Source organism: Branchiostoma lanceolatum, chromosome 9 (assembly GCF_035083965.1).
Source record: "Branchiostoma lanceolatum isolate klBraLanc5 chromosome 9, klBraLanc5.hap2, whole genome shotgun sequence".
Classification (NCBI taxonomy): domain Eukaryota; kingdom Metazoa; phylum Chordata; class Leptocardii; order Amphioxiformes; family Branchiostomatidae; genus Branchiostoma; species Branchiostoma lanceolatum.
The window spans coordinates 15,021,423-15,047,495 of NC_089730.1; the positions used below are offsets into that span (position 1 = coordinate 15,021,423).

Here is a 26,073-nt window from a genome sequence, read left to right on the forward strand (position 1 = left end):
TGCTAAATAACTTAAATTGCTTCCCCAGCGATTGCTTTTAGTAATTAGCATATGCACATGTGATATAACATGTAGGTCAATAAACTCTGATAGACCTTATTATGCAAGATAACTTAAGGCCACGCCAATTTAATTTGTTGCTTCTCGGAATAGCCTGTCCTGTTTTTCCCATTTTGAAAAAAAAAAAATTGAGTCACTCTTCCCATTCACAAATTTTAACTCCCAATTTTACTATCTGTTCAGTTGTAAAACTCAATAGCCACCAAAATAGATTATAAAGGCCTGCACATACCTAAAAAGTGTGGTCACATTGATCATAAGTTATAATTTTTCATTTATTAAAACTATTTATCAATATCAATCCATATATTACACGGCAAAAGGTAATTTTGTTACTGAAAATTTATAGTACTAGATAGATATTTTAGAGTTTGGGGGTCTGGCATCCAGGCTATGCCCTGGGAGACCAGACCCTGTGAGTCGGTGGGCACAGGACTTGCTACCCGCAATCCCCAACCACGTGCGTGCACACCCAAACTTACCTGGGGACAGGATGGATCATGGGGTCGGCGGGATTGTGGGTAGCGCACGCCGACTCACGGGGCCTGGTCTCCCAGTGTACGGTACCATATGTGCTGCCTAGCCAGGGTGTCACCATGGCTCTCTTTCTCACTCTTTCATACAAATATCCTCAGTCTGTAGTGAGTTACTGCTGGCTCACTTTCTTTGCTTGCTATCATATTAACCTTTAGCACACTGAAGTTTGGCACCCAATTCCCTATTGATTACACGTAGGCAGCAGGGAGAAGGTTAAACCACGGATTGAGCCAGAGGTAATGCTATGGAGGATGTGAAGTCTCTTGTCATTGTCGCAAAACGACAGACGAACAACTACGGAGGATGGCACCCAGGCTAGGAGCGAGTATGCGCACACCAGTTAGGCTATGTGCCACCAAGGGTAGATTTAACATTTTCCTTCCTTCCTTATCACACAAAAGACTTAATCACTCCTTGACAAGTGCATAGTCCAGAGAAAACCTTGTAACCCTGGTGATTCTCAAGCCGACATCAAACGACATCAAGAGTTACGCTGGCATGGAGACCAAAACAAAGGTCAGCTCCTCTGCGGACATCGTTATTACCTACACCGATTAGCAGAGATGCATGTTATATTGTTTTATTGAGTTGTTACTTTCATACCTTGAGACTGTGGAATCCCTAATAAACCAAGCCTACTATAGGTCTAATGTAAACCTTAGAATATTCAGTAGTTTTGTGTTTGTAGTTTTCCTGGTGACCTCTCCAATGTAAAATCGTCAAACCATATCGTTCGTTCAGACCCTTGTAGTTCCTAGTGGCACAATGGCAGCAAGTTTCCTTGCTGTTTCAGTGGCAGGGTATATTCCTACAGGGAGGGGTTGCTAGCCCTTCCTCTACGATGGGACGGTTAGGACCCCAATTTTACGACCCTTCAGAAAGACTCTTACCTTGTCATAGAGGTCAAAAAGAAGCTGGCAATGGTATACTTAATCACTCATTTAGTCCTCTTTAGGAATTTTGAATGAGTGATTGAGTATACATCTGTGATACTGTAACACCTGTAGAGGACACCAAATGTAGGTCACAGGTCAATAACCTGTAGATAACATTTTTTTTAATGCCTTGGGCCATGCCAAAAATAACTACTTATTGTTGTTTCTGTAAATGTTTTGTGCAGGTTTGAATGGTCAGCTCACTGTTGTGTCCACGGTAGCTGGGACATGAAGGAAGGGATGGGTGGACTACTCTAGAGACCCTGTGTCTGATCGATATCTGGAAGACAACAAATTCAAACCCAGCTTGATATAGGGAGGAATAAGGATCGCAGCTGTAGGTACACTGCAGGCCTCCAAAAAAACTTTGCGGCCCTGGTGTAAACAGAATGCTCCAGAGTCGACTCTGCTCGGTCAACTTAGAATTGATTCAGATATCTTTTTTAAAAGAATTCTTCCCGCACCAGATGGTGCATAGGGCGGTGCCCATTTCTGTTTCAATAGGCCTTGGGCCACACAACTTTGTGCAATCACTACAGCATGGGGCTAGTCCACTGGTGGTGGTGGGTGTACAACTGCCATACTCTTTCCCAAACGCTAAGTGCTAAATAAGCAGAGAAAGCAGTATGTACCAATGTTAAAGTCTTTGGTATGACTCGGACGGGGAACAAACTCATGACCTACCATATCATCGCATATGCAAGGCGAACACTACGCACTAGGCCATTACACTGGTTCACTGACTTGAGTGTAAATCGGGCCAGTGTAGGCCACACAGGTCACTCACCTGTAGAAAACCTTCATTATCATATGATAAAGGTGACATGAATGCCTTGGGGCATACCAAAAATAACCTGAATTGTTTGAGAAGCCTCCTTAGCTGACTCTCATACCAGAATGCTCTGAATATGAGAATGCCATTTCCGAGTTTGAGAGTAATGCCCTGTAGTAGTAGTTATACTGTTATAGTATCCATTATTTGATTATACTGCTGCTAAGGTCCCTGACACACTGTGGGTTGGGGACAAATGCCTTGGGAACGTTACATGGGTACTGCAGTGCAAATATTATGGAGTGAAGGGGGGGGGGGCTGATGAGCATAGTGATAAACTATACAATGGATCAACGTCTATTTTTGACATTGTCAACTTGGCAAGATCTACCTGGGCTTCCTTGTCATTTATCCAAGCAGCTGACGTCAGATGTTGCCAAAATACAACGTGGCAGAAGTAGATGTTCATCTATCAAAACAGATCATGGAACAGGAAGGAACCCGCTAAAATTTTATTGTGGTCATGATCACATACAAACCGGAATATCCGGCATGCGTTCCCGCAAAAACAAATACGGACAACTAGACGATTCATGTAAAGTAGATCACATTGGGAATATTTGGTTCAATTCTGGACAACTGTTTTAAAATATCAAATGGAAGGAAGGACAGTTTCTGCGAGGTTTATATCCTATCCACAAACCCGTATCTCTAGTCTAGAACACAGTACGGATTTTACGACTGCGGTTACCGCCCACTACACACGCTTCGTGTGACACCGGGAGGTCACGAAAAGAACATCTGACGGCCAGACTGTCAAGATTTGATCCTTACCTGTGCTTTCCGACCAGGTCTGGACGTAAACGATACGGCTAGGCGGGCTCTAACACAAATACTAACAAACGTCCTTGAAAACCCGCCAGTCCGCCGATCAGTGCATCAATAAATCGCATTGCACATCGCATCTAAACGCAATAAAAACACGCAAAATTTTTATCAAAATTGAATAAGAAGTCAAACATCGGAAAACATTTGCACATCGATTTTATATTCGAATAAACGATACAGTGGTGTTTTGATTTTTTTTCTCGTTTTTTGGGGGGGGCGAGTTTTTCCACTTGGTCTACTGAATTGTGATGTTTAGATGCTATCGATTTGGGAGTCGGCCGCGTTAGGTCAGTAGTTGTCACGTGCCTCAGCTGACCTTCATGTATTTACTCCGTCAATGAGGTCAATGACCTATTCGAGTAAAAAGGTCATGAAGTCCGTACGTTCGCAGCTACAACTCGCGATTCCTTTGCTGTATTTGTATGAAGTTTTGCATGTCGCCTGCTAGTATGTGCGAGATGATGCACGTTTTTTTTTACACCGTAGTAGCTTTTATAAGTCATGTCATATTTCAGAAAACACCCCTATCTTCATAGAATGGTGGAACAGGGCATTAATGTCGTTGGCTTATGTGGCCAAGCAGATGTTGGGCAATGTGTATGCGTCATTTCAGTCTAACTGATAAGAAAATACTATAATTCCGTAGTGGTCACCAGGACTAAAGATACAATTCATTTGAAGTACAGCCAGTAGCATGAGTAGGTACCTATCTGAGTAATGAAGCTGTTGTAGTGCTTGAGACGTGATCCTCATTAATGCATTACAAAACCGTAAGATCTGCTGCAGTACCAAGGTCGGCCACCGGGAGGCCCAAAATAGACCTTGCACTTAGCGTCCACAACACCTACAAACATACCAAATACCATCGCAATTCATCCAGTTGTTCTTAAATAAGATATTGAGCCTACGCACACGCACACTGGCAGACAGGCCCAAAACTATTCCTCCCATTTTCATGGAAGTAAAAAGAAACTGGCTTAATAAAAGCGGGAGACTTCAGACTGAGGACGAAGCATGGCACTTTTCCCGTTAGCTAGTCACGGTGCAATGCCGCTACGGCTCACGGTTTTCAGCCAAACATACCGCATGGATAACCCCTACTCTTCTCGATCATGTGTTGGGTTCTTTCACGTGCAGAGATACACGCCCCCCCCCCCCGGCTTTACATCCCCATCCGAAATGACGATGCAACTCTTTTCCGTCGTGCCCAGACCCCGTGAGGTGCGAACCCGGACCGCTGGAATTTGAAATGTTGCGAAGCGACAGTGTACACGCCACATGAAACAAAACACTAAGATATTGATTTAAGAAGAATTCTACTTCGGAAAGAGCCGCGACAAACACATACACCACGAAAGTCAATCAGTTTCATTGATTTACCGTTTGGCACTATAAAAAATTTTGAAATTGACACGGTTGATTTCTGCCTGTAGTCTTGCACGTACTTACTCCATCTAAATGCCCTCTCCTTACTTTTCATGTTCAAGCACAAGCACTCAATAGTTGGCTGGTGGCGCAAACAAACTAGTGAAAGCAGTTTATCTGAAGCATTTCTACGTTGTCAAGATGATATAAAGTCACGGGACCAGCCCGAGAGCTGTTTATGATAAATAACAACCTTAACGCCCCAGTCACACAGTACAGAAGGAAATCGATCGGCCGACGAGGCTCAGCGCAGTGTCGAGCTCTGATGACGTTTTCCGCGATAGTGACTCCCGGTGTTCTCTAGATCATCACGCGATTTTAGCTGATTTTCGCAGGTCCATGAGCCCCATCCAATGTGATGAACTAGATTTTCAAGTGAAAAATATGCACGACCGTCTGTCGATTTTTGGATCGGCCGACGCTCTAGCGATCAACACTGAATACAGTCGAGGTTCGTCGTCTGTGTGACATGGGCTTTATGATTACTTGCTGTACAAAATGAACATTTTGGCAAAAGAAATACTCACCCCTAGGAGATATACATTTCAAATACCTTTGACGGGCACAAGTTGACAAAGAAAATATTCCAAAAGAAAAAAAAAGAAAGATGACGTTCCAAGTCCCTGCACATACTATTATTATACAATGCTGTCAGGTCTCTTTAATTCGGAAGAACACGCCTTCGAGCCGTCTAATATTAAAGGCCCTCAAGGGACGTAATTAACGTAATGCTGTGATATAAGAGAAGCAATGGGATCAAAGATAGCAGATCTAACTAGTCAAGAGAGAAATGAGAGAGGTCATTCACCCAAGGTGCCAAATTGTATTTTGCATTCTAGAATTCAAAATTAAATTCAAAATCAGAAAAAGGTGGATTTAGTTCTATCATAAACAGATAATACAGTATCAGGCTCGTCTGCAAACTGTGCCGACGTGGCATTTCATCATCGATTTTAAACCCATTGTAACGTCATGGTAACGTTAGATCAACCCAGGTGCCAAGTTGTATATTGCATTCTAAAATTCAGAATCAAATTTGAATTCAGAAGTGGACTTAGTCCTAGAGAGCCTCCCGAAGTAATAATATCGATGACGCTGAAATCGACAGCGTTCGATTTATAACGTTACATGAAAATTGTTAAGATTTCTGGCGAGAAATTAGGAACAAATTACAACCTACGTATACTGAAATCATTTTTATTCAATTTCCGACCTCTTGGTCTTATCAATTATGGAAAGGCCTTAGCTATTTTAATAAATGTCAAAAAGAATTCATCAAAATCAGTCGTGTCAAATCAATATTCCGAGACAATGACACATTAATTTTGGAGATCAGTGAACTGAAAGCTGAACTTCTAGATACCTAGGCTCTGTCTTAAATACAACGTAGAGACTTGGCTCTGCGGCTTGCCTCACCTTGTGTAAGATTTAGAGCCTGCAGTCGACATCCATTGACGTCATATCCGGCTTATGCCGTCACCGTTTTGACTATTCTATCTTACCTGCATAGAAACGTGACGTGCATGCATAACATTTGTATGTGTTTTTTTTTTAGATAAAACTTATACAAGACCCATATAAGACTACACAGTGGTGCCACACAGGAGTACGTGATACACATAGCCTACTAGTATACAACATCACTGAAGACCGGACATATTCATCATGAGCAATAGACAAAACAACTGTACCGTGAAGAAAACACGAACGTTCGATGTAAGTGTTACGGAGCAACCACGTTTATTGATAAGAGCATGGGATCGACGGCTTATCTACCACTCAAAGGAATTATAGATCATGTTTGAGCCGACAAAACAAAATTTACTTGATGCAGAAAAATCGAGGAAACAAGAGACGATGTGCTTATACTAGTATGAATTTCTAGACACCACATAAAGATGCAAAAGGGAAAGTCACCACAGTACGAAATTTACATCGTATCGTGTTATAAAAGCCTTTGCGGATTTATTTCGTTCTGAATTGATGAAAGATACTGGTAGTAACTAGCCTCCGTTGCAGACTCTGAAGCGGCTTTTTGGGGGGCTAAATAATACACTTTTTGCAGCCACCCCGTAACTATCAGCCATCCTGTAACAGATCTACCGGTGGCAATACCAGATGGCCAAAACAGTATTTCAACCAAGGACATGCTATATAATGTCATTGATGCAACTGGCAGCAGGATACTGTTTGGCCCTTTGAATAGTGTCTTGCTAATTGCCACCGTTCAGATCTAATTGGAGATTAACGTTTTGTGGCTGTGAAAGGCAGTTGGTTCGGCCATATTGAATTGCGCTTCAAGTCCATAGCAGTAGTAGTTTAGTAGTTTTGCGCTTGTCCAGGAAAAAGAGAAGAGAGGGGAATTTTATCGATCCGAAATCTAAAAGCGCCAACTTGATGGGAGTCAAGCAACGGGGTATAAATCTAGGAGTGCTTCCAGACAAGCTTTTAAATACTCTCAGCCTCCCCAAAACTGTTAGGGGGTATGCAATGCTTTACGTCCGAGATCAAGAACGTCTTCCTGATGATAGACGTCTGCAGCTCATTCCAATTTTACCTTCCGGAAGGGTGGATTCCATTTTTGGGGTGCTGGAATTTCTGATTCCGATCTATATATACTACAAACGGAAAATATAATCAGCATCTTGATATCTTATTGATATGATAAAGGGTATAATTTCAGTATCTTGTTCTTGCTGTAGGTAAACGATTGATTTTCATTCAACCTTAGATAGGATGACACATGCATGGGACCCCATTCAAGAATCAGCTCGCCCAAGACAACAAATGCTCGTGTGACTATACCACGTTATTAAAAGTAGGGGTGTGTAGAGTAAGTACTAACTTACAATATACCAAATTTATCATTGTATTGTGGTATATATTATCATTATAACATCTTTATTAAAGTTTCTTCTTAAATATCAAAGTTGCTATGTATCGTTTAAAAAGTTATTCTTGTCATTATTATGAATAGTATTACTATCCCCTCCCTCTGATTATTATTTGTGACAATCCTTACGAGGAAACCCGAACGGCAAACTGTAACTTGCGTAAGTTTCGGTCAGTAAACAGGCCTTATAACTGTCGTATTTTAATGATTTTCATCCCAAGACAAATGGTAACGTTGTCCTCTTCTACCAAGTGAGTAAACTTATAAGTGACTTACAGCCTTATATCTTTGGAAACAGATCAAGTGATCAAATATTTGACTAAACTAAATTGGTCTGTGAAAGTTTCAGCGACCTCGAAATTTCGTCTCAAGTTTAGATGTGCCTGACCATGACTGTGTGGCATTCACAAAACTGCAAGTGCAATGTTTAGAGTCATTTATATACGTGAACTAGGATGCAGTGATCAGCAGTAGTTTAACGCAGCTGGAATACGTCGAAAAAGTGTGTTTATATCTTCATGATCATGGTCTTTTCCACGTTTTGAAGTTTGACCACAGCAAACGCAAACGATTTCGTATATTTGGCGGTTTTACTAAATGATCAAATACAAATCTCTTATAGTATACACAGGTTGTACAGTAATTACTTGCTTAACTTTAACGTGAATACCGAAAAGGTTTTTATGAAGGTAAACATTGTTTTTACTACAGACACGCGTTTTTACTTTACATGGTGATGCACTCATGACCTCTGACCTGACATGTTGCGGAAACTTACGAAATCCTCACAAATACTGAAGCAATCTCCCGCAATATCTGTAACGTTAGGAAAATAACAGTTATAGCTCAAGATGATCACGCTTGTGCACATGTGTTACATCATCCTGCGGGACACTCTCAGAAACTTAACGGAGTCGTGGTGGTTGAAGAGGAACAACAGAGGTAACGTGTTAAGTGTACGCCCCCCTCCCCCATATGCCATACCATATATGAATCAAATTTGCTTCAAAAATATGTAGTACGATCTCTTTCATGGTTGTACATTCGATAGAAAAAAGACATTAACTAACGTTGATAAATTATGTAGATGTATGTATGAAGCTATTGTCACTAGTGTATAATTTCAGCAGTTGTTATATTTGTTGGATTTCATAATTTTTTGTGATCCCAGGGACTTTTTCATATATTTTGTAAGGTTCTCTATTCATAATACCTTGAGGACAAGTAACATTAACAGTAATGACTGTCCACCACAGCACTGTGCACTGAAGGAGACAACTCAACAAATGAAGACACAGTAGAAGGAAGAGACCAGGAAGTGACTAAGGAAGGCGAAAATCTTCAAGACACAAATCTAAGAGTAAAAGGCACTCAGACTTGGAGACTCCCGGTAGAGGTACCTGACAAAGACTGGCTACAGGATTCTACAGCAGAGAAGGAGAGTACAGAAGAAAATAGAACTACTAGTAATGAAAAAACTGACGTAAAATTTACAGAAGAGCTTTTTAAATCCAACCCTGAAGTGTCTCCCACTTTCCTAACACATTTAGAAAGAACTACAGAGAAAAATATAAAAGAAAAAGAAGAGGAAAGAATGGCAGAGAGAAAGGATGAAGTGGCAAGGGAGCTGGTGCAGCGTGGGGAAGCCATTTTGAAGATGAAAGTTAACAGGCGGAACTACACGTGGAGAGAGTGGTATGAGGATATAGATGTGCTGTGGGCGAACAAATGGTTCAACAGGTCCTCCGAACTTCTTCAGGTGAGAACTTGCAAGTCTTGCAGCTCCTTCTGTTCCCAGTATGGTTAACGTTATATGACTGATCCCTAAAAAGAGAAAAAGCTGAAAAAATGTCAAAACAAGAGCTGTCTATGAACCAAAAATCCTAACCATAGGCATATCTTATCCAGAACACGAGATTTCATATGTCAACCAAAATCATAATCATTTCCAGGTCTCATCAAGACCTACCCACATACGAAATATCAAGACAATCCATCCAGGCATTCTCGAGTTATCATGTTTACAGGCACGCACACACAAATGCTGCCAATAACATAACTTTCTTGGCAAAGGTAGTAAATTTCTTCCTTTCTCCATGTTTATTTTCAACAACATCATAAGAATTTCAAAGAGGGTCTTTCTTCCTTAATCATCATCATCATAATCCAACAAATGTGAATAGATTAGACTAAAAGCTAATAGTAGGATCTTTCCAATAGGTTACTGTTAATGCAGAAATGTTCGCGGAGGTTTTAAGTTGGCGGTTTTCGCGGTTAACTCTTCAGCGCGATCTTAAAATCACCGCAAAACTTTTTACCCACCTATGACTGAAGCGCTACTATTGTTTCAAAACCGAACTTAAGACCACCGTGATCACACCGTTTTCTCCCTCCCGCGAAATAAAAAAAACGCGAACTTAAGTACATTTACAGTAGTTATTTATCCCTTTTACTCCGATCACAGGAGGGGTTTGTGATGGTGTCCAACCCATACTGCTTCACGCTGTATCTGATGGAGGAGAGTCGTGGACTCCGAGCCGCAAAGTCTTACTCACTAGCCAATCACGTCATCACGGAGTTTGAGAACTGGCTGAGGAGGCAGAGCACCATGGGAAGGGTGAGCACTCCGGCCTCTGTTGTTGTTGTTGTTGTTCTGTTGTTGTTGTTGTACAGTAACACAGTAGCACTTTGTAGCACTATCAGGGCTGTCTCCAGGACATGTCCCTCCGTCCCCGGACGGAAATTTGCTTGCGGTGACGGACAAGAATTTCACCCTCTCCGTCCCTGTGGAGGTACAAAGGGTTAACTTCATGACATGAAAAATACTTTTTTGCCACACTGAGTGGGAGGCTGGAGACAGCCCTAGGCATTATGCTGTCCAAACTTTTAATGAGTTAGTGAAATAAGGTCAGGAAGTAATGGAGGGGGATGGTGCTAACTGAACTAAGAACATTTTGGGCCAAGAAAATAAATAATGTGCTATATATATATGTGTTGGAACAAGGAGGTTCTATCACCCTTCTTGAATGGAATGAGATAGATCTAGTCCTTCAGTAGAAGGTTCCAGGGCAATAACCATAATGCTCAATTTCACGAATAATGCTTCAATGAAAGATATGATATGATAATGATTTGTTTTCCTCTCCCAGAGCCCACAGTGTGAGATGACCCCCCACATGAAGCTGCAGGCAGTGAAGATCGGGATGGTGGGACATGCCAACCTGTTCGACCCTCTCTGTAGAGTCTTCCATCTCGTGGGACCAGGAAACGAGTTTCTCACAAAGCACGTGGAGATTCTGTTACACAAGCAGCAGTATAAAGAGGTACGTTTTTACCTAGAACCAAGGCTGTCTCCAGGACCCGTCCCTCCGTCCCCGGACGAAAATTTGCTTGTTGGGACGGAGAAAAATTTCACCCTTTCCGTCCCCAAAATGGGAACTTTCTGACATGATATTGATAAAAATGCATTTGTGTAGGCTTAAAATGACAGATTTAACAATGAAAATCAAAACATTGGCTCTCAAATATTGAGTGGGACGGAAAAAAAACTTTAAAGCTGGAGACAGCCCTGTCTAGAACTATCATAGAGTGGAATACATTGCTACCAAGTACTGAAGGAGCATTTTCACTTGATAGCTTTAAACAATGATTAGTTAGATGTGCAAAAGTTAGGTGTGACAGGTCGTTCAATGTAATATAACCAGCTGCTACCACACTGCGTGCCTGCAAAGCTGGTAAGTTACGCTGAATGGCGGCTATATAGATGCAGACAGTTAGATACGTGACCTGAATGGAAGTGTTATGTCAGCAAGAGGTTAAAGGTGTCCAGCAATCAGTATGGGCCGGCCTCCCGTTGCTGACGTCACATTTCCGTTCAGGTCACCTGACATAGGCTTCAGGTCATGGAAACTGATTGAAAGCTTGTTTGTAAGTGCTTTACTTTATGTACGAAAATAGCTTAAAAGATCTTTATATGTAATGTCAATTACCAAATGAACTTTCATTCAAATATAGAGAGGTGATGTTTTTCTTTGCTGTTTTGAAGCTGTCTTTTAATGAAAGAAAAATTAATTTGTTTCAGGTTTTGCTTGATGCAATGCAATGTTCTGAAGTCAACGTTCAAGACAAAGACTGTTTGGGCCTTCGATATTGTGAAGGATTTGCTTTTAAGTTCTTTTCTCCATGTCTTCACTGTTCTTTGTATTTACAGGCCATTCATTGTGCGACCAAGCTACAGCTTCAAAAGTTTTTCATCTTTGAAGAGGTATGTTGCTATTCTTTAAAGCTTGGTGTTATGTTCTTTCATATTGTCTCATGCAAAGCAAAGCTAGCAGGATTTTAATGGTGGAATTTACCAAGTTGACAAGAAATGTACCAGAGTAATATTTTTATCAAATTTTAATTTTTCGATCTTTGTTTGTTCCTTTACAGATTGCTGTGCCCTTGATCCTCCAAGACAAGGTCAACATGGTGGAGAGCTACATTCAAGGTCACCGTGACCTTCAAATAGCGATGGTACAGATGATTGACAGCTGGTGTGCACAAGACTTTCGTATGGACGACTATGTGAGGTAAGGACTGCAAACAGACCAGTAACTTGAAAGCCAAAAGTTACCATTATGTATGGTTTAAAATTTATAGTTACAGTTATTTTACAGAATCAGTTTGAACATTTTAGCACATACAAATGTAGTTTAGCCTGTAATAAGAGTCTCGCGCTATTATTCCGGTTACAGCCAAACTTGTACAAGTGACCACCTCTACATAAGATAAGGACCACTTGGCCAATGTGACCACTTCTTGGGGATCCTTTAGATGATTTTCCTTATTGACACAAGCCTTAAGAATCCTGTCTATAAGAACTACCTGTTCACATAGACCAGGTTTTATCGGTCCCCTGAGTGGTCTTCTTTGACATTTTTGACTGTGTTCAACAAACAAAAACTTTTTTTCACGTAAACCAGTGAGAGTACAGTTCCCTACATCAAGAGAGAGAAGCTGAAAAGGCGCCATTTGACAAAGCTGGCAGCTCGACTCATCAAGCAATACAGTCTGCCTCCAGGTAAGAGACCCTTTTGTTACAGGTGCCTGTGATCTTTCTTCATCTATTTGAGAATGTTGAAGATGAATAGGACTGAACAGCTTGTTTTATTAACACTACAAGTAAAAGTATCTTATCTTGTGAATATAATATTTCCTTTACAAATATGATATCTACTCCCCCCAAGATGTGTGAACAGTGTTTATGCTGTTGGATTTTTCATCGATTTGAGAATGATGCTGACAAATGGTAAATTGCTTGTTTTATAAACATTAAAGGCAAAACTCTCCTCTGAATATGATATTTCCACATTGCAATGATTGATGATTTTATTCAGTAAGAAGCTCGCGGATTATGTTACAACATAATCGGAATTCTGTTCTTAGTACAAAAGTGTTTCAACATACAATCTTGTTACAATTCCAATAATCACAATATCATTACATTTCGAAAAACTTTGCACAGTAAAATCCAAACTTTCTTAAATCAAGTTAGCCACGTCGAGATATATGAGAGATGCTCTACTTTACTGGGGTTTCCTTACTGATGGTTACTTTCAAGGTTCAAGTCATGCGGTTGTTTCTCCATATCACAAGTTTGTTGGTTTCTTTTCTGAAGTTTTCCTAAATCTGCGTTCCAGAGCTGTGTCCTAACGTCAACATACACAGGAATCTTGGTGGCTTGAAGTTCATTCTGTACAAGAATTACATACAGGTATGCTCCAGAATTGATACAATACATGACTCTTACCCCTTGAGTAAAGAACTTCTGATTGAAATTTAGTTTATGAATTTTGCTTCATCTGATGCTAAGGCCACGTCAATTTAATTTCTTGGTTAACGGATTTTTATTTTCAGAAAAAAAAAATTTTAGAAAAAAATATCATGAAAACAGAAGGCTGGGCCAGCCTTCTGTTTTCATGATTTTTTTTTTTCTTAAATTTTTTTTTTTTAAATAAAAATCCGTTAACCAAGAAATTAAATTGGTGTGGCCTAAGAGGTTATAGAAAAACAAGCTAATTACCATTTTTTTTACTGTTAACAGGTTTAATGTCAGTCTGTACTACAACATCTAAAAAAAAGTGAAAATATTAACAGCTGTTGCCTAAACTTTTCCCTTATAGGGTGGCCTGGGGACGGACAATTTAGATGAACTGATACAGGTATGTATGTTGCTAATGTCTCATCTTGCTATCTTGAACACTTCTTTGTGAGGCAAAACCATTGCATATCCATGTTTTGGTGGTGAATGATTCAATTGTTTATTCATGTACAGACCTTGCATAATAACATCAATGTTTCTCAAAGATGGTAAGGTTTATAGAAATTTTGTGCATCATATACCTTGTATACAGATCTATTGTACATCTTTGTACCTGCAATACCGGTAGTCAAACATTGTTCAAATCCTGCTGAAATAGTAAATGTATCAGTGTTTAAATCTTCTGAGTAGGTGTCCAAAACTCACAGCTAATATAATGATAGATCTATCTGTAACATGGATTTTTACTGCTGACCTGCTACATTCCAATTCAAACATCAAAGGTACAAATCTTGATGAAATATCAAAGCTATCATAGTTTAAATTCTCTGATAAGAAAAACTCACTGCTGTTGCTCAAGTGATAATAGAACAGATAGATTTTTAATGCTGGCAAAACAACGTGTGTCCTTGCCAACTGACAGTACAAAGAAGTAGTGTTATGATAGAAATATCAATCTTTATTTCCACATCCTTAAGTTTTTGTCTATCAAGATATATTTCCATTTGACAATATCCTGGATGGACACATTGATCCTTGACATTTTTGTCTATTAGACAAAAACATTCTCTGTGTCAAGGGAAATTTTCTGGTGGTTATACAGTTTGCTATAAAAGACAGCGATGCCAACTACTGATTGAAAGAAGATAACACTCTAGAAGTCCATATGACTGTGCTAACTTATTCATGACTTCACCGTAAGGGAATGAAGTATAGTTTTTGGCTTGCCTGTGTGTGTGTCTGTCGATCTGTCTGTCTGTGTGTCTCCGTGCATGGACGGGTTGAAGTCTGCCATCTCTGATTACCTTGTTTGATTTTGCAGGCCACAGAATTTTTAGAGGGGGTCAAAGATCTTTAAAAAAGATTCAGTGTGGCCCCAGGTAAAAATGACTTATTGTAGTCAGTTAACTGCCAAACCACAGCTTATCCAAGCCAAGTGACCAAGTGGAATCGCCAACCTCCAAACCACATGTATTTTTACAGCGCTGTTGAAAAAAGTGCAAGTCCTTCCCCAGATGGTGCATAGGCGACGCCCATCTCTGTTTCAATAGCCCTTGGACCACACAACTTTGTGCAATCACTACAGCAGGGGGCTAGTACACTGGTAGTGGTGTTTGTGTGTTCAACTACCATACTCTTTCCCAAATGCTGAGCACTGAGCAGAGGAAGCAGTATGTACCATTTTAAAGTCTTTTGTATGACTCACCTGGGGATCAAACTCACTACTCTCCAAGCAGAGGATGGGTTCCGGCAGGTTTTTGACTTGTTTTTAGGCGTTTTTGTCGGCCTTTCTACTTTTTCATTTTTTTTTGTCTCTATAAACCCAACCTCTGCCGGCACTGACCTCGGGGCGGGGCAAACCTATTTACTTCCATTGAAGAAAGGTGGCAGTACTCCTCCCCGAGAACCATTAGATTATCATTAGTGGTAACAATTTTATTGCGCCGGATTATCACACATCCGGCAAGTGTAACGGCTTTCACGGGGCCGCGCCCGTCCCCCGCTGACTGCCCTATTCATGCGACAGGCTGATCTCACGCCGGCATGAACATTGATAGCATCATAACGTAAATTTCCATTGGATACCTCACAAGGAAATTGAGAAAATACACTAGTGCATGAACAAGGCATATAAATAGATGTGTATTGCGTATCATCTTGAAACGCATCAATTATGCAATTATATCAGGAATCGTTATTAAATGAATTACAAACGGGAACATGTACCTTACGTTTACATGCGGTTAACGCATGCCTCCGCTCGCTGTGTTCAGGTTGGAAGAGAAGTTTTCAACAACAACAGCGAAATTGGTGATGAAGCTCTACTAACAGAGGCTTGAAAATTCCCAAATGGCACCAGAGGATAGTACAGTTTTTTGTGTGATTCGGTCTTTGATGGTTCTTTTATGGTAAAAGAGTTCAGTCACGATTGGCAAATCACTTGCTGACGGACATCGTAGCGATCTTCCAACATGGCGCCCCGTGATTGTTTTGCATACACATGTGGGTGGTTTAGAGTCCTTTATGAGATTCTACGATTTCCTCACACTACAACATTGCATTTCCGCAGTGGGTAGTCAAAATGAGAGGATTTATGGATATTTTCGGGCTGTACTTTGTCTTCTGGTACGGCGGTCAAAATCGGTCTGGATCGGAGTTGAGCATTGCGGATTGGAAAGATGGAAACCCCGGCCCAATGTTTTTCGCTGCACGCTGAGATGATCTTAGTTATTTCATACGAAAGTAAGTGCAATTAGCCAAAGGATACGAGAAGCGTAAGAACATTACGTAAAGAACATAGCATGACAAGTAATGCCACGACCGTTGGACCAAGGATTAGGTCCTTGCATGGTTTGACTAGGCCGGAAGTTCTGTGGCGCAGGGGGAGGGAATCCCGTGCCTGGCCGGGCACGCTTCGCACCTACTTATAAAACGCTTGTAATGTGTTGCAGCGATTAGTTTTATTAGGCTTTGATCAGTCCGTCTGCCGGCAGAGGTTGGGTTTATAGAGACACAAAAAATGAAAAAGTAGAAAGGCCGACAAAAACGCCTAAAAACAAGTCAAAAACCTGCCGGAACCCATCCTCTGCTTGGAGAGTACAAACTCACAAGCTACTGTATGCAAAGCGAACTCTCTACCCACCATTGCACCAGTTTTTTGGCGATGCCTCTGGGGCGAGCCTAATTAAATTACTGTGTCCTTAGGAGATATTCTGTACTGTGTTCCACAGCAATCTGTAGGAGACAGCCCTTTCCTACATGAACAGCTAGTGGACCTGTTGGTCGGGTATAATGACATGGAGGCAGCAGCACAGTGGGCGAGGAGGTGCAACATACCCAGTGAACGACTTCCACCGGGCGTCGCACAGGCCATGGAGAGAATAGCAGAGCAGACTGCTGCTGGGTAGGTTTGGAAACATGGAGAAATATAGAGAAATATGGAAAAATATGGAGAAATATAGAGAAATATAGCCTGAAAGTTCATCTGTGTTGGTAGAAGTCATTCTGGAAGAAGTTTGAACTGTAAGACGGGGGGAGGGCCCACAAACTTATCTTATGATCCACTGCTCACCGATTCACGTGTTCTATCTGCATAACGTGACGTCATCTTTGCGGTGGATCATTGTTCCTTCTTTGACAAAGACTGTAGCTGTACAGTTGAAAATTTGGGTCCAATTTTGTTTGTTTTTGAAATTACATTTCAAGCTTGTTCCAGAATGGAGAAATATTATAGGCATTCCTGGAAAGTGTTCAAGAATTATTTATGTAGAACAGGCGACACTATAAATCCGGAAAGACAGTCTAAATCTGGACAACTTTGAGAAGTTCTTTTTGGGAAGACAATAACATTGTCTGATACTGACGATGTTACATCATGACGTAGAATGCCAAGAACTAAAGGAAAGCATCTGATCTAAAATACAAATTCAGGCTGACGTTCGCAGAATTCTGGCTGATGTCCCAGAACTCTGTAAATTTAGAGTGTCTTTCCAGATTTATAGTGTTACCTATTACAGCCATATTATGAGATTTTCAATCAATGTGCCATCTTCAGGACCTTCGAATTCCCATGGACCCAACCAGTCAAGCAGAATATGACTTTCCTGACTTTGTATTTTTCTTCAAAATTTATACCGGCTGACACAGACGACTTTTAAAGGCTAGTAGGCAATCTCACTGACCAACTTCCAACCACAGATGATCTGGCTCATGATTACTCCCAACCATGGTCTGGAGAAGGTCAGGAAGCCATGGTCAGCTACATGTATGTGTGACAGGGGCTTTAAGTTTTGATATAGGAGCTCTGTATCAAGCTTGTTACAATATAACATGATGAATATTAGACTGTAAGCAGTACACTAGCACTGTTAGTATACTGCTTGCTGTATGATACTCAACATGGTATGATATTAGACCAGCAGTTAATGATTTATATCTGCCACCATCCTCAGATCATCAGGTGGAGTTGGTGAAGAGAATTGGGAGGAGGAGGTGGAAGATGTAGAGAGCAGGTAAGGGACACTTCAGTAGATATTGTAGGGGAAGGTTCTATTAGAAATATACATGTATGTACTAGAAGAAAATTGAAATAGCAAGGGCAAGGAAAAAATGCAACAGAAACTCAATAGCCAAACAGAAACAGAATGACAGAAAAATGTACAAATTCTTCACCTGAAATTCTTACCTATCCCTTCGTATTTTGTCTACCTGTAAAGTCTTCACTATAGTATACAGTACATATAGAATACAACACGGGGTATTCCGTATCACCCGAGGTACCAGCCCGACCGCGGGTCGGATCGCCCGACGGCCGTAGGCCGGAGGGCGATCCGACCCGCGGGAGGGCTGGGACCGAGGGTGATGCGGAATACAACGTGTTGTATTTTATTTATGTCATACCTTGGCCATACCCACCCGAGAAAACACACATTTCAATGCGGAATGCGCCAGAAGTTGAGGGAGTTTTGTGTCCTCGAACAAGAAACTGTAGCAACATTGATTCCAATCTCCGAATCCGGTATTCGAATTTCCGACGGCCGCGCAACCGACGCGTTCGAAATGCGTTCGAAATATTCTATGGAAGCCTGTGTGATAACCCTCCCGAACCCTATGTGATCCGGATAGTTATCACACGGTCCGGAACACCCGTATCAGGCCCAGGCATGACATAAAGTGCTTTATTCACAGCTCTGTTTGATACACAGAAAGGAAAAGCTATTTTCAAAAAGGGTTGGAATGACAAGCTCTGTTTGACACACAGAAAAAAAAACTATTTTTAAAAAGGTTTGGACCGATAAGCTCTGTTTCATACCCACAAGAAATAGCTATTTTTGAAAAGGTTGGAACTGTTGACATTTAGAATGATTCTATGAACCGGATCATTGCGACAGTCCCAGATGTTGCCGCTAGCTAACACACATCATTTATTGCTGCCGTATTATGGAGAATTTCAAAACTGATTATAGAATGTGACGTTATGCCTTAGAGTTAATAGCCATATAGCGATTGACCTTCCCAATGTAATAGGCAATGGTCCATGTGGCATGTGCTAGAGGACATTCAAGGGCATGCACGTACATACAGAAAGATGGCCACAACATGGGCTCTTCATTTTAATGTACCTGGAGTTGTTTTGGCTTGGAGAGTTTTTTTAATGTCTTAGATACTCAGTCTTTATTTGCAAACTCATGCCTGAAGGCTAATTGCAAAGTTACATACAGATACGATAACGTAAAAAGGTTTTAAAAATGTCTATTCTATAGATCTGTCTGATGTTTCTACGTGCATTACTGGATGGTTTGACTTCTTCTCTTGAGGCGATGGCTACTGAATATTCCCACGTTTTTAATGACAAGTGGGTTTTGTGATTATTGACAGTGCTTAAACTTGCTACCAAAGATAAACATAGAGGGCCGAATTGGCAAAAAGTAATGTCAATATATCCAGGATTTTAAAGAGGCATTCACCATTTCTGTATTTTTTTTATTTATCAAAACTTCTATAATAAAAGCCCGCTTCAATAAAGCAGGTATCTGACTCGGCTGCGGCACATTGGAGCCCTACATTGGATTGTGTTACCCTTGACTTTCTTTATAATGGGAATATAATGCAGAATGTACAAGTGTGACTAAAAAGACAACAAGCACACAAAGCGTAAAAAGATTCCTTTTTGGCGATGAAATTTGTTGAGCGCGCTGTCAAATCACTCAGCCACATCGAGGTTGCCAACGTGCCTCAGCTTCAGTGAGATAGGGGCTTCACCTTATAAGCTTAATTGTTTGACATTTTGTATGATCTGTTGACATCCATCACTGTCCATACAGGTACTATCAGATGCCTCTCCACATGGAGTTCATTGAACTTGTTGGCACAGAAAAGGGACTAGACAGCTGTGCACTAAGACTCCTTCAGGTAGGTTTTCCACATGTTATGTTTGAATGACATTTACCAAGTGTACTTTAGATCTTGAAAAGCTCTCATGGTTTTTATGGTGACCTCTACACCATGAAATCACGACTTTGCAAAAATGCAGTACCAAATTTTAGAATTGTTTCAACCACAAACTTAAAGCACCACAAAAACCTTTTCCCCTCCTTAACCACAAATTTAGCCACCACTGAAATAAGTGAATTTACATTGTTGTGTAGAGGTTTTAGTTTAACTACATGTAGTAAGAGTCATATACTGTGTAGGTTTCCCAACTTATATCAACATATTGCTTAGCTGCCTGAATGTACATATATCACATTCTCTGCCAGACTTTATGACATCGCTATCTTGACATGTTGAAGATGAAACGACTGATACTGTGTCATTAAAAATCAACAACAGGAAAGCAATATTGATATTGTTTATTTGATTTTCCAGCCTGGTACAATCGTAGGGTTAGACGCAGAGTGGAGACCTTCGTTTGGAAACACTTTGATCACTCAAAGGTGAGAATGTTTATAAAAAAAATTAATATACCTCTTGATTTTCTCACTAAAAATATTTGTGATGCCGAATCCCAGTCTGCATGTTGTTGTTGTGACTGGATTGTTGATTTTGTACACTCATCCCAAAATGGAAAGATTGCTTGAAAATTGTTTTATAAAGCTGTATATTCCTTCAACTCCTTTACGTTTGGGATCGCATTAGAAACATTGCATTAACCATCTCTGTATAGATGTAAACGGTTTACTTTTGGAACTGCATCTGTAAGCAGCGACACCTATAGCTGCAGTACAAAGTAAACCAGTCAGAATTGCCCTGAGGAAGGTGACAGATGGTCACCAAAATGTTGGTCAAATAAAACACTTTGTTGTGTTCAAAGAGTCTTTTTATTCGGTGACCTCTCAACCTGATGACACTATACACGGATGTACAGTATATCCATTTATGTATGTGCAGTGTATGCAATGTCTGGCTTTGCTAAAGACTGGTGGAGAAATGACAAAAGTATAGTTGGGTTCAACTTTGCTTTAAGTAACATACATTTACTTCAAGTTTATGCAAGTACATGACCACATGACATTGTACAAGTCTTGTTCTGGTGAATAACTAAAAGCTTTCTGTTACTGCAGGGTTTCCATAGTGCAGCTAGCCATCAAAGACAAGGTCTACATCTTGGACATGATTTCTCTGGTACAGAATACAGAGATGGGAAGGCTGCAGCATTTCTTTTCCAGCCTGTTAGTCGGTCAGGATGTCATCATTCTAGGTAAGTGAAAAGAACTGTAGAAATATGCCCTGCTACTGAAACAGCAAGGAAACTTGGCCATTAGGCACTAGAAGGGTCTGACTGAAAGAAGGGAGGAAAGAACTAACGAACGAATGAATGAATGAATGAACAAACAAACGAACGAACAAAAGAAGGAATCATTGCGAGTGGATTTTGTACTGGAAAGAAGTTTGCACTGTACCACTTAAAGCTGTAGGTGACGGTGGTATGGCTGAAAAGGATTTTCTTAAAGGAATTTTACTGGATGTTCCCTGGGCTCTCATTAGCTCATTTGAACAGATAGAAATCAAATGGCTTGAAATACTATGTCTAGGTTTAGACAACTTTGCTCTGTAAGACCCTGTTCATACCAGGATCACAAGGGGGATATGTTGGATAAGGACCCCAGCCCCCTCGAAGCCAAATCTGGACTGTTAATACCAACCAGGATTCGTTGGATCCAGATAAATCCTATGCCTGGGTGAATCCCAATCCACAAAACCTGGTATGAACAGGGTCTAAGGCAGTGAAACCCCTTGTCAACTGCTTTTTTCTGTATCTAATATTTTCTAGGTTACGGAATAGACGGAGACTTCCAGATGCTGGGCAGATCCTACCCTTTCCTCAGGGAAGCCTTGTCTAAACGCAGGAGGGTGATCGACCTTTCGCACGTAGCCACAAGGGTGAGTTCTTGTTTGTTTGTTTGTATTGCATATCCAGTAAACTGCCTCATGGCGTAACACACCAGGTTTGTACTGAACAGTACAAGGTGCATATCTGGACGGATTTATTTGATAGCTTTCTTGTCTGTTGAGTTTTAACCAACTTGCATACCCAGTAAACTGCCTCATGGCATAACACACCAGGTTTGTACTGAACAGGACAAGCTGCTTATCCGGACAGATTTATTTGAAATTTTGATTAGCTCTTTTTATCCCTCAAGTTTTAACAACTTTTCTTTTTGTCGGTCTAGTGCTTTGATGTTGCCTTTGATGTGTAATAAAATCTCTTGCTGCCGGGGGCCCAGTCAGTGGGGCAGGATACTAGAAGCATGATTTAATCAGGCCATACTTTCATGTAACTTGAGCGAAGCCTTTTCAGTTTTTCTTCAAAGGTTTTCCTCATTCCTCAAAAGGTTTTGCTCATTTCTCATTCATCTAGTCCTCGAGCTAAAAAGATCAAGAACATCTTTCTTCTGGAGTCCATGTGTTAGATATTCCTCACTTAGGTGTGACAAGTTGTTTGATGTAATTGAACCAGTGTCCTACATTCTAACTACAAAGCTGTAGTGTTAAGCCTAAGGGCAGTTACATTTGTATATCAGATATTTGTTGTAACAGCTAGGAAATTGACTTCTTCACTGATGTGGCAACTTTCTTGAAGTACACTGTACTGTAAATGTATTTAAGTCTGCTATGATTTGATTTCGCAGTGGGGAAAAAATTGAGTGTTTGCGGTGGTTTCTAGTTCACAGTTGAAACAGGGTCGTAGGCAGGCTGAAGACAGAACAAGCATTTTCATTGTGGTTTCAAGTTCACAGTGAAGAGGTTACTGTGAAAAACGTGAACATTGAATAAACGCAAACTTAAATGCATTTAGAGTGATATGCTGCTTGTAGCACTCCCATCAAGTACATTGCTATTGTCATAATTTTATCTTCATTGCCAGAATCACCTCCATCCAGTAGATAATATCAGATGATTGTAAGTGATGAGCCACATGTCATGTTTTTGTTCGTTCTTGCATAAATAGATAAGGCCAGGTTGATTTGATTATATGGATGACATCCTCTTGGAACCCCCAAACTGATATGAACATGCGAAAAAAAAGTTCCCTTCATTATGAAATCTAGTCATATTTTGTAATTTACAGCCATGCATTTCCTTGTTTTGCAGCTGCTTTGTACAATTTGCAGTATGGTCAAAAAATTTTTAGATAGACGAAAGTGATGAGCGTATGGATGTCATCCATATTAGATAGGCCAAAAAATTTATCCATCTAATTTTCCATTTATTAATCCCAGGTCCAGAAAGCCAATCCTGCTTTACTGACGTTTGATGTTGGAAACACGACTGATGAAAATCTTCCAGGAGGAGCTTCGGCAAAGTCTGACGCCCACGGCCTGTCCCAGCTGGTTCAGCAGTGTTTGGGGCTGCCTCTCGCCAAAACGGAACAGCTGTCGGACTGGGAGAGACGTCCCCTTCGCAAGGCTCAGCTCCTGTATGCCTGTAAGTAATGTCTGTTGCATTAACCTTCTCCCTGCTGCCTAACCCCATAGGCAATGGAGAATTCATAGCCAAATGGCTAACTTCAGTGTGCTAAAGGTTAGAAATATATCATGATGAGGGATGCTGTGTTTGACTCCTAACATACTCCACATCAATTCATCTCCTCGATTCTCAAACATTCTAAAGTAGAAATCTAGCAAGAAGACAAGACGAAAATTAGAAAAACTTGAATCTGACTATATTCCCTTCCTGAAGCTTGTATGTGTTCTAACTTTACCCACAGCCTTTGTTTTTAAGTTGATCTTTCAGTTCAGAAGTTTTCTTTGAAAATGAAAACCAAGATATTGTATTAGTTTGGTCTAATTAGCAAGCGGAAGCTATAAAAATGGTAAAAAAGTGGCATGTTGAGTGCAGTTGAAATGAATGTATTCAAAGGGATTGCCTGTCATGGCATTTCATGATTTTGTTTTGTGTTATTTTTTCTAGCACTGGATGCTTACTGCCTCCTAGAAGTTTATGACGTCCTGACAAGGAGAATAAAAGATGCTGGGATTGACATAGACTTTGAAGCTCCCGCAACCAGCAAGAAAGGCACAAGCAGTGGTGACAAGGGCAAGAAGGATAAGAAGAAGAAGAAAGGAGATGGCAAGGGGCCGAGGAAACCTCCCTCTGCACCTTGGAGTAACACAGGTGCAGTAAAATTCTCAATCTCATATTTCATCATAGATTTCAAGAATCTTAATTGTTACCTTCATGAAAAATGGAGGTTTGGTTTTTACTCTGCATGCCTGTGTGCGTGCGTGTCCGGCAGAATATCTAAAGAACGTCTTGATGGATTACGATGAGATTTGGTGGGTCGGTGTTGTCGGGCATCCTGGTGGCCAACCTTGGTACTGCAGGAAGACAGGTTTTTGTATCTTTGGTCCTAGACATGCTGTAGTCTTCATATATGTGTAAAGTCTCAGTGGATATAGATACTCCCGTGTATGAGAGGAGCGTAAAACCTCTGCAGCTAAAGAACCCAACACACTTATCAAGAAGAGTAGGGGTGCTTGGCCAAAAAACACGAGCCATAACAAAGCAGCATTACACTACTACAAGATACTCAAAAACACAATTGATATACCCTTACTTAATGTCTTTATATATGTGAATGAACAGGTAGTGCGAGAAGTGGGTCCTCCCCAGGGAAGCCAGCGAGCACCCCCATCTGTCCTGGTGAGCTGGCCGTGGTGTGTGACACCATGTTACAGGGGATGGGGCGGCAGCTCAGGTGCTGCGGAGTCGACGTCAGGATCCTGGAGAACACGGACGATCACGATAGAGCAGCTGAGGTAGGGCTCTTTTACGTATGTCATGTACACTGTACTGTTATCCATAGATGGTCTTCTTCATTTCAATTCCACGTAATTCGTTGGTAGACCACTCAAATTTGACATAGAGTGGAATCAGTGCATTCTATGTCAGGCATACATATAACTGAATTTGGTGTAAAGCGAAGCCAGCCTCCAAAATTCACCATTATTCTTAGCGGCTGCCTTTCTGAATCTAGCATAGAGCATGGACAGTACCCCTGATGCAGGCTGCCATAGATAGTGGTTTTGTACATAGAACAATGAACAATAGAGTACAAGACAGAACCTATCTGAAATGTTATTTTCTCAGATTGCCAGGGCAGAGAAGAGGATTATCCTGACTTGTGGCATGCCTTACCAAACAGTGAGTATGGACACTTGATTGTACTGAATGTCTACAGTTTGGTGCACAGAAGAAAGATATACTTTCCTTAGTTTTAGCTGTATAGTAAAATTAGCTTGTCTTTTTTGCTGCCTCCTTTTATACATAATCCCTTTCTTCATAGTTGCAGCAAATACACAAAGTTAAACTGGTCTCTTGTCCTTTCTTTTCATGAGGTCATGCATTTGTATCCATTTTCATCTGTACAGCTGAGGTCCCAGGTGGGAGAAGGCAGGTGCCTGTGTTTGGACTCAGGTGCGGGACCCAGGGACCAGGTGCTGCAGGTGCTCCAACACTTCAATGTCAAGGTCACGCAGAGAGACATCTTCAGCAGGTGTCAGGTGGGTCATGGATCATGTTTCATTTGCCCTTCTGAGTTTCCAGTGGTTGCCATGTTGCAGTTCTTAGGTGTCCTGCAAGGTGGCAGTTAAGTGCTTTAGTTTTTTGGAGCGTCCTCCAGGCATTCTAACTGACATCTTCAGCAGGTGTCAGGTGGGTCATGGATCATATTTTGCTTGCCTTTCTGGTTTCCAATGGTTGCCATGCTGCAGTTCATATTCATCCTACAAGGTGGCAGTTTAGTGCTGTAGTTTTTTGAGTGAGTGTCCTGCAGGCATTCTAAATGATGAAGCTTGATGGTGCTGCAAGTTGTGTAGAGGAAAATGTTTGGACCTCTGAACTTTGTGATTATCATTAGATACGAGATGGAGAACCTTTTTTAATGAAGACCTTCATTTCACATTTTTGTCACACTGGGTACAGTGCAGGTCACAACAAAACATGTTCAAAGTTAGCTAACATTAGATTCGTTGAACTGCTTTTCACTTTTTAATCAAGGAGAAATAAAGGAACAGTTGAGTTTGGGGATGGAAGTCTATCTAATGTATATCTCTCTTTGCTATATTACCTACATTCTACATGTATTAGATCTACAAAATGGCATATGTCCTCTATTCTATTGAATTAAATAGCATTTGTCCTCTATCCTATAAAGTTGAACCCAGCAAGTCAGAATTTAGAGTCAGTATTTAGACTGGAGTAGTCACAGTTCTCCACTGTCTGTCCGTCCTTTTCATGTTACATGTACATGTACTGT

The 26,073-nt window shown here is 40.8% G+C and overlaps 2 protein-coding genes across 3 annotated transcripts in view; one reads left to right on the forward strand and one right to left on the reverse strand.

Moving 5' to 3' along the window:
* LOC136441322 (retinoic acid receptor RXR-gamma-like) overlaps nt 1–3,241 on the reverse strand; it is a 73,002-nt gene extending 69,761 nt beyond the window's left edge. Inside the window, exon 1 of the mRNA XM_066437554.1 lies at nt 3,139–3,241. The gene's annotated coding sequence lies outside the window, so the exon portion shown is untranslated. The remainder of the gene's footprint in view (nt 1–3,138) is intronic.
* Nucleotides 3,242–8,287: 5,046 nt separating this feature from the next.
* LOC136442417 (exonuclease mut-7 homolog) overlaps nt 8,288–26,073 on the forward strand; it is a 62,365-nt gene continuing 44,579 nt past the window's right edge. The window contains exons 1-20 of one of the 2 annotated variants that reach the window (XM_066439260.1): nt 8,288–8,452; nt 8,767–9,269; nt 9,975–10,127; nt 10,660–10,833; nt 11,721–11,774; nt 11,942–12,081; nt 12,475–12,572; nt 13,192–13,265; nt 13,675–13,713; nt 16,544–16,716; nt 17,765–17,824; nt 19,637–19,724; nt 20,181–20,248; nt 20,876–21,012; nt 21,586–21,695; nt 23,036–23,240; nt 23,727–23,930; nt 24,402–24,574; nt 24,906–24,959; nt 25,187–25,318. In XM_066439260.1, coding sequence (XP_066295357.1) covers nt 8,362–8,452; nt 8,767–9,269; nt 9,975–10,127; nt 10,660–10,833; nt 11,721–11,774; nt 11,942–12,081; nt 12,475–12,572; nt 13,192–13,265; nt 13,675–13,713; nt 16,544–16,716; nt 17,765–17,824; nt 19,637–19,724; nt 20,181–20,248; nt 20,876–21,012; nt 21,586–21,695; nt 23,036–23,240; nt 23,727–23,930; nt 24,402–24,574; nt 24,906–24,959; nt 25,187–25,318 — 2,730 coding nt within the window. In that variant the 5' untranslated portion in view covers nt 8,288–8,361. The remainder of the gene's footprint in view (nt 8,453–8,766; nt 9,270–9,974; nt 10,128–10,659; nt 10,834–11,720; nt 11,775–11,941; nt 12,082–12,474; nt 12,573–13,191; nt 13,266–13,674; nt 13,714–16,543; nt 16,717–17,764; nt 17,825–19,636; nt 19,725–20,180; nt 20,249–20,875; nt 21,013–21,585; nt 21,696–23,035; nt 23,241–23,726; nt 23,931–24,401; nt 24,575–24,905; nt 24,960–25,186; nt 25,319–26,073) is intronic. The other variant, XM_066439259.1, reaches the window with a different exon arrangement.